The sequence below is a fragment of the Dermochelys coriacea genome, chromosome 24 (assembly GCF_009764565.3).
Source record: "Dermochelys coriacea isolate rDerCor1 chromosome 24, rDerCor1.pri.v4, whole genome shotgun sequence".
Taxonomy (NCBI): domain Eukaryota; kingdom Metazoa; phylum Chordata; order Testudines; family Dermochelyidae; genus Dermochelys; species Dermochelys coriacea.
The window spans coordinates 3,020,738-3,033,078 of NC_050091.1; the positions used below are offsets into that span (position 1 = coordinate 3,020,738).

At 46.9% G+C, this 12,341-nt stretch overlaps 1 protein-coding gene across 1 annotated transcript in view; it reads right to left on the bottom strand.

Moving 5' to 3' along the window:
- The window catches only part of LOC119847586, a 67,138-nt gene that overhangs the window by 26,588 nt on the left and 28,209 nt on the right, over window positions 1–12,341 (bottom strand). The window contains exon 9 of the mRNA XM_043502272.1: window positions 11,300–11,516. Coding sequence (XP_043358207.1) covers window positions 11,300–11,516 — 217 coding nt within the window. The remainder of the gene's footprint in view (window positions 1–11,299; window positions 11,517–12,341) is intronic.

Consider the following 12,341-nt stretch of genomic DNA (forward strand, 5'->3'; position numbering starts at 1 on the left):
TTCTTTGATTCTTATATGCTTTCTCTGTAATGCTTTTACCTTAAGAATACATGTGCTTGCTTAGAAGGAGCTGTCTGGTAACACATCTCCATTGGCAATGCACTGTTCATAGCCTTAGAAGAGAAAGCACCAGCCAGGGGCTGGCTGCTAGGCAGACTGGCTGGGTAGGGATATCAGAGTTAGAAGGAAGAAACAGGCAGATCTCCACCCAAGAGAGGCGACAGCTGGAAACCTTTAAATGGGTGCCCATGGCTGACTACACAGGTGCAGTTACCCTGAAATGGAGACAGTAGTGTTTTATATCCACTTTGTACTGATGCGAATGATTATACAAAGTTCAGGGCAGGGGAAAACCAGGCACATGCATCCTGTCCTAAAGAGCTTATCATCTCAATTCGGCCTGATGGAATGACATGCAACTGGATTTGAACACAGGGCTTTGCACAGGCCTTGACCACTCAAGCTGAAGGAGTCACTCTATTTCTGGCAGCAACAATAGGCTATTATTATCTCTGCGGGCCAGCCACAAGAGGCAGATGCAGTACCACTTTGTGAGTGTGATACGACACAGCAATTAGGGATCATAAACACAAAAAGAAACTGAGGTGGGCAATAGGGGGAAGGGAAAAGGAAAGGCCAAAGGTGACATGATAACTGGGTGAAGCTTTTTGGATGAATCATTTAGTTGCCATAAGCTGCAGTTGCAGGCTGACTGAAGCTATTCGTGTCAAGTTCATGGAAGAGTTTTGACTGAACTGAAAAATTTGAAACGTTTTGGTTATGTCGAAATGAAACATTTTATCATGAAAGAATTTGTTTTGATTTTCCAGCATTTTAAAGCAGGAAAGGCAGGAATTTACCTTATAAGCTTCCGCCCAGTGGTTAGGGCACTCAGCTGGGATGTGAGAAACCCACATTCAGCTCCCTGCTGCGTGTGGGCTCTAGACCAGGCTGTCTGTGGCAGGCAGGGAGAAGGCCTGTCTCATTTAGGGATCAAGTTGCAGGAGCGATGCACTATCCGTTTCGGACCAGATTCTGATCCCTCACTCGGTGTGTGCCGCCTCACAGTACTGCCAACCTGGAGTGTTAAAACTCCTGAGTCAAGCTCCTGAAAATTACGAGAATTGCTTAGAAATCATAAGAATTTTTGGATAATAAATTTGGGGCACTTTCGGTGGGCCCTCTAGTGTTGTAGCCTTTATGGGGTCATGGCTTCAAGCTAGAAACTTACTTTTCTTTTTAAAGGAAAGCTGAAATTCTCACTTAATCACCAGACTCCAGGATCTGGGTCTTTAAGAAACACCTCCAAACTCTGACTTGGCTCTGCAAGTAGTTCACTGGGCCACATTCTGTACTCTTGCTCCTGTTGAGTGGTACCTTTAAAGCCATTTGTGGTGTAAGAATCTATCTAATATGAATAAGAGGCATTAGAATCTGACTCTTAGGGTACATCTATATTGGAATAAAAGACACGTGGCCCGGCCGCGGCCAGCCCAGTACAGCTGACGAGGGCTTGCAGGGCTTGCGCTAAGGGGCTGTAAAATTGCTGTGTAGATGTTCGGGGCCAAGCTGGAGCCTGGGCTCTGGGACCCTGCGAGAGGGGGAAGATCTCAGAGTCCTGGCTCCAACCTGAGCCCAAACATCTTCACTGCAATTCTGTGAGCCTGAGCCAGCTCTGCTGGGCCAGCCGTGGCCGTGCCCAGGTCTTTGATTGCAGTCACACTCTGTGTCTGGATAGTCTGTACTCCATTAAAGTCAATAGGATGGTTTGACCCTGATATCTACAGTGCATACGAGTGCATCACATGTATCAGAGCTAGCTGATCAAGCCAGCTTGCTAAACATAGCTGTGTAGCTGCAGCAGCATGGGCTCATACAGGGGTTCCCAAACATCATTGCACCGCGACCCCCTTCTGACAATAAAAATTACTACACGCTCCCAGGAGTGGGGACCGAAGCTGAGCCCACCAGAGCCTCGCTGCCCCGGGTGGGAGGGGGGCAAAGTCAAAGCCTGAACCTGAGCCCCACCATCCCAGGTCGGGAGGTGAAAGCCAAAGCCCAAGGGCTTCAGCCCCAGGTAGGGGCTTGTAAACTGAGCCTTGCCACCCAGGACTGAAGCCCATGGCCCTGGGCAATGGGGCTCTGGCTTCAGCCCCGGGCCTCAGCAAGTCCAACGCCAGCCCTGGCGACCCCATTAAAACAGGGTCGCGACCCACTGTTTGGTCCCAACCCCCCACTTTGAGAACCGCTGGGCTAGTACAATCACTCCTGGGTACGTACTAGGGTGGCAAGCCTGTTCCACCACCCTGTCATTCTGGATACATGGCTGTTTTTAAGGAGTTGGCACGATCAAGGCTAGCTCTGATACATGTGTTGCAATCACACCTACTAACTGCCATGTAGATGTAGCCTTCAGGTTTTACCACTTACAGCAGGACTCCGATGGAGGGTTTATTTATTCTTGATTTGCCCCAGGTGTGCATATTCTTTGCCCCCTCCCTCTTCGTGCTCCTTTTGCCACCTGAGTTTAGGGAAGTTGGGTGGGGGGGAAGGTCTGTCATTTATTTACATCCTGGGTGGTAGTCACAGCTCATTCCTCACTGACTACAACTGGGATCAGATTCTGAGTAACTCTAAGCTTGAGTGATCCACTGTGGAGGTTACATTGTTACAGAGATTGCACAGGCTCAGCTTGGGCCTGATTCTCCTCTGGTTTACACTAATGCCTCACCAGCAGATTCTCCTGTGGAGCTATTCCTAATTCACACCAGCGCCAGTGAGGCGAGAATCAGGTGCTTGCTGTGTAGGGTAGCAGCACTTGGAAGTGGTTTTCTGTTTTTCTTTCTAGTCTCCTCAGGACTCTGAAACATTTTCTTTGTATAGCTAAGAAGCCTCACTAGAGGAAGAGCAATAGAGATGAGTGACGATGGAGAGATAATCCAGGGATTGGTGATGAAATACAGAGCTCTGCCTCTACGTCCCTGGTCCAGCTGTTCAAACCAGGCACTGTGGTGGCTGTTTAGTGGATGCTGTGTGACCTGACTTGGTGGAATCTATGCAGAGCCTAATGGACATGTGTCCAAATGACAATCTGGTCCGTTGCTGGCACCTAGAGGCCTAGGACTGAATGGTACATGGAGACTGGATTCATCTCCGACTCCTAGCTGTGGTCCCTCCAGGTCTGGGTCCAGGCAGATGGGGAAGTTTGTGCTGCCATGGCCTCTGATACATCTGTGGGTGGAGGACTTGTGTCTCCAGAGTTGTCAGTTTGGTGCCTTTCACCAGCATGAAATTCATCAAGAATTCAGCCCTGAAGTCCTCCATTGGTCCAGACTCCCCATTGTGCCATCTGCCACGGAGTCCCGGGCGATGCTCTGGAACTGCTCCCTACGAAGCCAGTCAGGACTCTGGGGGAGCCTCCTCTGTGAGTAGACTGTCTTCAGGGCAAAAAGCTCACCCGGCTTCCACCTTCCTGGGGCTGATCTCGGAGCATTCAGCATCCCCTGCCCCACAGTGCGCTTCCCACAGTGAGTCCGCTCAGGCGGGGTCCTGGGGAAGCCAGAGGGTCCTGCATCCCAACTTCACAGTCAGACGTGACTCTCAGCCAGCCAATAAAACAGAAGGTTTATTAGATGACAGGAATATGGTCTAAAACAGAGCTTGTAGGTACAGGAAACAGGACCCCTCAATCAGATCTGTCGTGGGGGGAAGGGAGGCCAGAGCCCCATCTGGCCTCCCTCCATTTCCCCAGCCAACTCCCAACTGAAACTCTCCAGCCCCTCTTCTTCTTTGTCTCTTTCCCGGCCAGGAGGCCACCTGATCTCTTTGTTATCCAACACCTTTAGTTGGCACCTTTGCAGAGGAGGGGCCCAGGCCATCAGTTGCCAGGAGACAGGGTGTCGGCCATTCTTTGTGCAGACATCACACTGGCCCCCTAGGGCTCTGCCACAATCTCTCACCCTTATCCCACTACCTAGATACTTAAGAACTGCATAAGGGAAACCGAGACACACACAGTATTCAGAGAAAACATTAAGAACATTCTCACTCCATCATATCACTGGAAGATTTGCTGAAATTTTGGGGCTGGATACTAGCTTCCCAAAATTAGTCAGTGTGTTGTCAGCTGATTTGATAACTTGAGCTGGGATCCAAGAAATCCGCATGAGGTTCCCAGCACTGTCAGAGGCTCATATGTGACCTTGGGCACATCATTTAATCTTTGTCTCAGTTCCACCATCTGTAAAAATGCGGACAATGATCCTCCCTTTGGCCTGTCTAGTCTGTTTAGACTATAAGATCTTCAGTGCAGGGCCTGTCCATTGCTCTGTGCTTGGCCTGCACATGCACAAGGGGGCCTGATCTCAGCTGGGCTAGTGTAATAAATATAAATCTTCCATTTTTTTGACTAACTCTCTATTCCTCATGCCCTGCAAGTAGTTAATTCAGGACTATGGCACAGCAAACGCCAGAAAAATCAGACGAAAAAGGATAGAAATAGTGAAAGAAGATGAATAAAGCACATTGGCTTTAAAACCCTAATGTGTGAGCTCCTGGCCCCATTGAAGTCAACTGAAGTTTTGCCATTGACTTCAGTAGGAGCCAGGACTTAACCCTGTGAGTGGGGAAATGGAAACTTGATTCAAGAGCTACCATGGGATTGGTGGCGCCAATCCAGTCTTCCTAGGTCAGTCTGCCTGCCCCATGAGGTTAGTTCCAGAGCTCACAGGACGGTTATAGGATCCTGAGTTTATTTCCAGTGCCTTGACCATGACTCAACATCACAATAGGATGACAATGCATTGATACGTGTCAATCATCATACACTGATGTGATGTCATGGCCCTATGATTGCCACATAGCAGTGTGGCATCATGATTCTGATTTCAGCATTTAATTAAAGACACATAGGTGGCTAATGGGAGATCGGCTTTACTGTGAAATGCCCTGATGGAGCATCTACCCCAGCTGGAGTCTGAAAAATGTACAGATGGAGGCCCCGGTTCTTCACCATATGGCACCTTGGGTAGTCATGTGCATCTCTACAGATCCTTCAGCTTTACTGAAGTCAACAGAGCTACTCTGATTCTGGCCCTTGGCTGTGCTACACCCACTTTGCACTTACTTTTCACACATGAAAATGATAGCACAAGGTGCTAAGCCGTGGAAAAATCAAGCCAAGAGATAGGAAATGAGGGTGTGAAGAACAGAGTTTGCTGTAAGCACTGTGAGCTAAATAGGTTCCATTTAGGCTTCATGGTCAGGCAGAGTTTATACCTTTCTCCAGAACGTCAGATTAAAAAAGAAGATCCCTTAGCTCTTAGAAATAGAACTGGACAGAATATAGATGATACTTCTCCTGACTGCAGCATTTGTGATCTTCCTTTGTCTCTGTAGGGGATGGAGAGCTGCTATTTCTAGTGAAATTGCTTCATGGTTTCTGAAAATTCATGATGTTAAACATCAGTGAGAGGGAACTGGACCTGAAAATAGAGAACCTGGTCCTCTATTTGACTGGCAGACAGCTAATGTGACACCAATTTTTAAAAAAGGCTCCAGAGGCGATCCTGGCGATTACAGGCCAGTGAGCCTAACTTCAGTACCGGGCAAATTGGTTGAAACTCTAGTAAAGAACAGAATTATCTGACACAGAGATGAACACGATATGTTGGGGAAGAGTCAACATGGCTTTTGTAAAGAGAAATCATGCCTCACCAATCTACTAGAATTCTTTGAGGGGGGTCAACAAACATATGGACGAGAGTGACCCGGTGGCTGTGGTGTACTTGTACTTTCAGAAAGCCTTTGACGAGGTCCCTCACCAAAGGCCCTTAAGCAAAGTAAGCTATCATGGGAGAAAAGGGAAGATCCTCTCATGGATCAGTAACTGGTTAAAAGATAGGAAACAAGGAGCAGGAATAAATGGTCCGTTTTCAGAATGGAGAGAGGTAAATAGTGGTGTCCCTCAGGGATCTCTACTGGGACCAGTACTATTCAACATATTTATAAATGATCTGGAAAAGAGGTGTGGCAAAGTGAGGTGGTAAAATTTACAGATGATACAAAATTATTCAAGATAGTTAAATCCAAAGCAGACTGCGAAGATCTACAAAGGGATCTCACTAAACTGAATGACTCGGCAACAAAATGGCAGATGAAGTTCAATGTTAATAAGTGCAAAGTATTGCACATTCGAAAACATCATCTCAACTGTCCATACAAAATGATGGGGTCTAAATTAGCCATTACCACTCAAGAAAGATCTTGGAGTCATTATGGATAGTTCTCTGCAAACATGCACTCAATGTGCAGCGGCCGTCAAACAAGCTACCAGAATGTTGGGAATCATTAGGAAAGGGATAGACAATAAGACAGAAAATATCATATAAATCCATGGAGTCCCCATACCTTGAATACTGCGTTCAATTCTGGTCACCCTATCTCAAAAAAATATCAGAATTGGACAAGGTACAGAGAAGGGCAACAAAAATAATTAAGGGGATGGAACAGCTTTTATAGGAGGAGAGATTAAAAGGACTGGGACTTTTCAACTTGCAAAAAGATGACTAAGGGGGGATATGATTGAGGTCTGTGAAATCATGACTAGCGTGGAGAATGTGAATAAGGAAGTGTTATTTACTCCTTCACATAACACAAGAAGTAGGGGTCACCAAATAAAATTAACAGCCAACAGGTTTAAAACAAACAAAAGGAAGTATTTCTTCACATAACACACAGTTAACCTGTGGAACTCATTGCCAAGGGGTGTTGTGAAGGCCAAAACAATAACGGGATGCAAAAAAGCAGCAGCTAAGGTCATAGAGCATAGGTCTAGCAATGGCTTTTAGCCAGGATGGTCAGGGATGCAACCCCATGCTCTGGGTGTTCCTAGCCTCTGACTGCCAGAAGCTGGGCGCGGACAACAGGGGATGGATCACTTGATGATCCCCTGTTCTGTTCTTTCCCTCTGAAGCATCTGTGTTGGCCACTATCAGAAGACAGGATACTGGGGTAGACGGACCATTGGTCTGATCCAGTATGGTTGTTCTTATGTTCATCCCTTAATCACTGTGCAAAGCAACACAAGATTTGCTCTAGCACTTGTAGTCCAAAGATATAGCAGTAGAATTACTGAGAGAAAGAGATTAGAGAGGGTGGTATATATTGTGATAGACAGATGAGGACATATTGAGATAGATGGATAGACAGATAGATATGGATGGGGATAGATGAATGGATGGATAGGCAGGGATGGAGATAGATGGATTGACAGGTAGATATGGGGATAGATGGATGGATAGGAATAGATGAATGAATGGATGGATAAATATGGATAGATGGGGATGGATGGATGGATGGATGGATACATGTGGAGACAGAAGGGGAGCTAGACCAACAGCCTCATTGTGGTGCATGCATCTGCCTGTCCATAGCAGTTTAATTTGGTGTTATGTTCTTTGTGTGTTTGCTATGGGGATAAATTTTAGCAGTGTGTCTCCTGTGTAGGCCACAACAGCTCCCGGCAAGGGGTGTCTGAGTAGTAAGCAAGGGCTTTCTCTGGCAGATGTGTCCTGGGCAGTTAGCATCCCTAGCTGTGAGAAGGGTAGTGGTGGGGCTTTTGGAAAGGACAAAGAAATTGGCTGGCACCACTACAGAGAAGCCGGCTACTTCTAGAGGTATGGGACTTACAAGGAGGATGGACAAAGTGGCTGTGTGCTTGGTATCCTGCTGGGAAGAAAGGAAAAGGTTGAAAGGGGCAGACAGGGCCTATGACAAATTCACCACCAAACACTGACCTCTGTAAAGAAGTTGTCTAGACGCCAGTCCACTCATGGGGGTTTTGCACAGTTTTCGCTTACGGGAAGTTGAGTTAATGCTTCCCTTTATTGTTTCTCTGCCTCCCTCTTAATTAGATCTTGTGGTGATATTATAAGACTGGGGCCCCAGGCGCCGCACAGACACAGAGTAAGGGCACAAATACTCTACAAATGCTTCAACGGCACCACTGCACCTTCATCTCTGTAGTGCCACAGTGTAGACCCTCACTACCACTATGGTAGGGGTTTTTCTGTCACTGTAGTAAATCCACCTGCCCAAGAGGTGGTAGCTAGGTTGGCAGAAGAATTCTTCCGGTGACCTAGCAGAATCTACAGTGGGGGCCAGTTGACCTAACTACAGCACTTGGGGTGTGAAATTGCTCATAGCCTGGAGCGTCATAGCTAGTTCAACCTAAGTTTTAGTGTAGACCAGGCATCAGAAACAGTCCCTGCCCCGAAGACTTCACAGTTCAAATAGACAAGACAGACAAAGGGCAGGAGAAGGAAATGGTTGTTGTCCACATTACGCAGAGGTGAAGCACAGGGCAGATTTCCGCACGTATCCTGTGGCTCCCGCTATGCTGAGCTGTTCTGAAAATCTGACCTCTTCTTTGTGTCTCACAGGGTAAGCTCTTTTGAAAATGACCATAAATTGCCCAGCCCAACTTGCCAGAGGTTTGTGGCAGAGGTTGGAATTGAGCCCAGATTTTCTGTACCTTAAGCACAAGATCATCCCTGCTCAAATGTAACGATGGGACCCACTGCTGCAACATGTTGGACCCCCTCAATTTCTAGTGAGGTTAATGGCTGCTGAGAGCTATGAGCACCTGAGACCAGTTCTTTGGATTTCACGGCTATTACTGAGAACAAAACTTTCTGGATGTTCCAATGACTCTACCTTCTAGGGGAAGAGGGAGAACAGGTGGGGCGGGGGATAAACTGCTTCACAGATATCCAATGTCAAACAAGACAGGCTTGGAAAAGTTGAAGTTGCAAAGCGGAGAAGTGTCACAGCTAGGCAAGTCGCCACAATGTAAGCAGCATCATTCAGCAAAGCTCTCTTAGGGTCCATCTACAGTGCATGTCAACCCACGTGTGTGGGACCCCCCGGGCTTGTGGACTCAGTGTTCCCAATCCCATGTAAACCTGAGTTTATAGTTGCTGGACCCGAGTTTCATGGCCATGCTAATGTGTCCACACTGTGCTACGCAGACCTTCTGACTCGGGTCTGTGGCTTAAGCTGCATCCACACTGCAAAATGACAGGGCTTGAGCCCAAGTCACAGGGGAACTCAGGCTGTGATCCTCCTCCTCGCAGCAGGGTCCTAGGACCTGGGTCCTGAGTGTTTGCTGATCCAAGACTGGCTGATTTGTGTGTAGTCAGAAGGGACGCCTGGACTCAATCTTGAGTCAGAGCTTGGGCTTAGGGTGCAGTGTAGATGTCCCCAGTCAGCCTGATCCAATTCCCATTGATGTCACTGGGAGCCTTTCCATTGACCTCAGTGGGCACTGGATGGGCTGCATGGTTAGCGAATGATGCTGTAGCTTGCTCTTGGTCAGCTCAACTGCACTGGTCTGTCTTTTGTTGAGAAAAGAAGTGGGGAAGTAAAATCTCCTCGCTCGTGCACACATTGTTTACCAGGAAGCAATTGGATGAGCTGCTGCTGGCATGTACCAGCATGGCAAGATCAATGCTGCAAAAGCTTTTCGGTAGTTGCCACCTGCTACGGTGACCAGATAGCAAGTGTGAAAAATCGGGACGGGGGTGGGGGGTAATAGGATCCCATATTTAAAAAAAAAAAAAGCCCCAAATATTGGGACTGTCCCTATAAAATTGGGACATCTGGTCACCCTACATGACCTGCCAACGTGGTGGAGCATGAAAGACAAGCCATAAATAGACCGTTGTATTTCAGGATACAAAGCACCTGCAGTCCGCATAAGGGTGAACGTGCAGTCTTGAACAACAGCCTTGCAACCCAAACTGATCCTAAAGAAATAGAGTCCTAAACTCTGCCAACTCTCAGAAAGGTGAGGATTTGCACATGGGCACACCTTTATTTTAAGCACTGCACTGCCTTGCTAGTGTGTTATAACTGCCAAACTTAAATGTTCAAAAATCCTGAGTCAAGCCCCCCGCAAAATCAAGAGATTGGTTTAGCAATCGCTTCACATTTCCAAGTTTTCTCTGCAACCAGAAGAGGTAGAAACTTTTTTTTTTTTTTTTTTTAAAAAAGGCAAATTGAGATTTTCCCGCAATCTCTTGATTCTAGTAGCTGGGACTTTAAGAAAAAAACCTACTAAATATTGTGAGACATAAATCCATGAGAGCTGGCAACACGGTAAATTCCTAGGTAGCACATGCAGTATCAGTGACTCTTTTCTTAGCTACATTATAACTATACAGAAAACAAATAAGTTAACTAAGAGCATGCAAATTGATAACAGAATCATTCAACCAACAACACACCTCATCAATAATTAATATGAGTGATAATCAATAATTAATCTAGCATGCAAAATGCGCTAGGCCCTGGACAAAGCTGGTCCCCACTCTGAAGGGTTTACCATTTAATTTTCTAATTTAATAATTAAAAATATTGCCTGCCATCCCGTATCAGGATAAGACAATGTGGCCCCTTGTACACAAATACAGACACACCGAAATCAACTGGGTATAGGGATCCCAAGAGCTGGGGCATAATTAATAACATTCTATTTTATCTTTCTGGATGGCTTACACTAGTAAATGAAAGAGTTCACCATAATCAAGTATCATAAACAACATGATGCAGGAAGCAGTGAAACACAAGAGATATGAGCCACATACTAAAGAAATATTCACAGGTTTCAGAGTAGCAGCCGTGTTAGTCTGTATTCGCAAAAAGAAAAGGAGTACTTGTGGCACCTTAGAGACTAACAAATTTATTAGAGCATAAGCTTTCGTGAGCAACAGCTCACTTCATCGGATGCACTGAAGTGAGCTGTAGCTCACGAAAGCTTATGCTCTAATAAATTTGTTAGTCTCTAAGGTGCCACAAGTACTCCTTTTTTTTTTTTTTAAAGAAATATTGTTATTCTGAAGTGCTCAGGGAAATGAGGCAATTGCTGGATTCCTAGGGCCCAACTCACAGCTGCTGCTACTGTCAACATAGTTTTTTGTTCTTGCTGTTATGAAATTTTGTAAGACTTCTAACATTTTGCAATGAGGCACAAGATATTTTGTAAAGCCCCTTTCGCTCCCATGGTAGAGTTCAGTTCCTGCTTCTGCAAGTGCATGGCCTCAGTAAGACTTTGAACAGTTATGGAGAGGGCAGGAATCACTAGCCCCGTTTTATAGATGGGCAAAATGCAGACACAAAACAGCGCAGTCACTTGCTGTCAGAGCGGCACAACCAGGATTAGGCCCTAACTCTCATGAATGTCCCTGCTAGGTCACAGTGCCTGGAGGACCCGCTAGACTCCCCATTAGGCTGCTCCTACCTGAAGGTGATCCTGACAGGTGCTCAGGGACCAATGTGAAATGGCTCTGGTGTGTTGTAGCTTGTAGCACAAATCCCGCTGTCATTGCAATGGCTGGCAGCCTCCACAGAGAAGTGGGGGACTGGATGAGTCCCAAAACCTGAACAGCCCTCTTTTGCCTAAAGGTAGCTCCCTTCAAGCCTGGAGGTGGTGCGCAAAGCTGCCCTGTATTGTATCCCTTATGTCAATGGAGGAGTTTGGCCTCCAGCCTGTATACATGATAAAGTCAAGCCGGCATTTTCCCTTCAAACACACAGCAAAGGCAATGGACAAACTCCCTTCCCCGCCCACACTTACCGGCTTTGTAGAAAAGGAGAGAGAGCCATACACACCAAGGTGACCCCATTCTATGCCAGAGCTAGTGCTGTTTCCTGCGGCTCAAACACTCCCAGTCTTCTGAGACAAGAAGCATAGCTCCTTCCGCTTTCAACGACCTTGGAAACCACAGACCGCACATGAATTTACAGGGTACTTACTACTAATTCCATGCTTTTCAAACTTTTTAGCCTCCGAGTGTGAGCCCTACTCCCTTCTAAATTAAAAAGGGGGTTAATTTAAGTTAACGGGGACTCGGCGCTGTCAGCCCCACGTTGCTGACAGCTCGCAACCCCCATGTAACCACCTTGTGACCTCCTGAGGGGTCACAATCCCCCCAGTTTGAGAACCCCTGTACTATTGTGTCAAAGCTATCTCTGCGCTACAGAACACGGGTGGTGGCGCTAGGATGGGGTGCAGCCATGCACAGCAGAGCAAAGCTGGCGGCATCCACACTGTGATGTGTAGCTACACAAGTCTCGCAGGCTCTGGTGCAGGGGAAGGCAGCTGGGAAAGGCTGAGCACTGCCGAGAGTAGCAGTGTAGACAGCTTGGTCTAGAAGGGAGCCGTGTATGGTATGGGTCTCAACCTTTTTGGGCTCAGGACCAATTTGTAAATTATGGCCTGTCGCCCCCCCGAAAATAGTCTGGGGGTAGAGGCCCTGAGGTGGTTTCGGTCAGATCCTGGT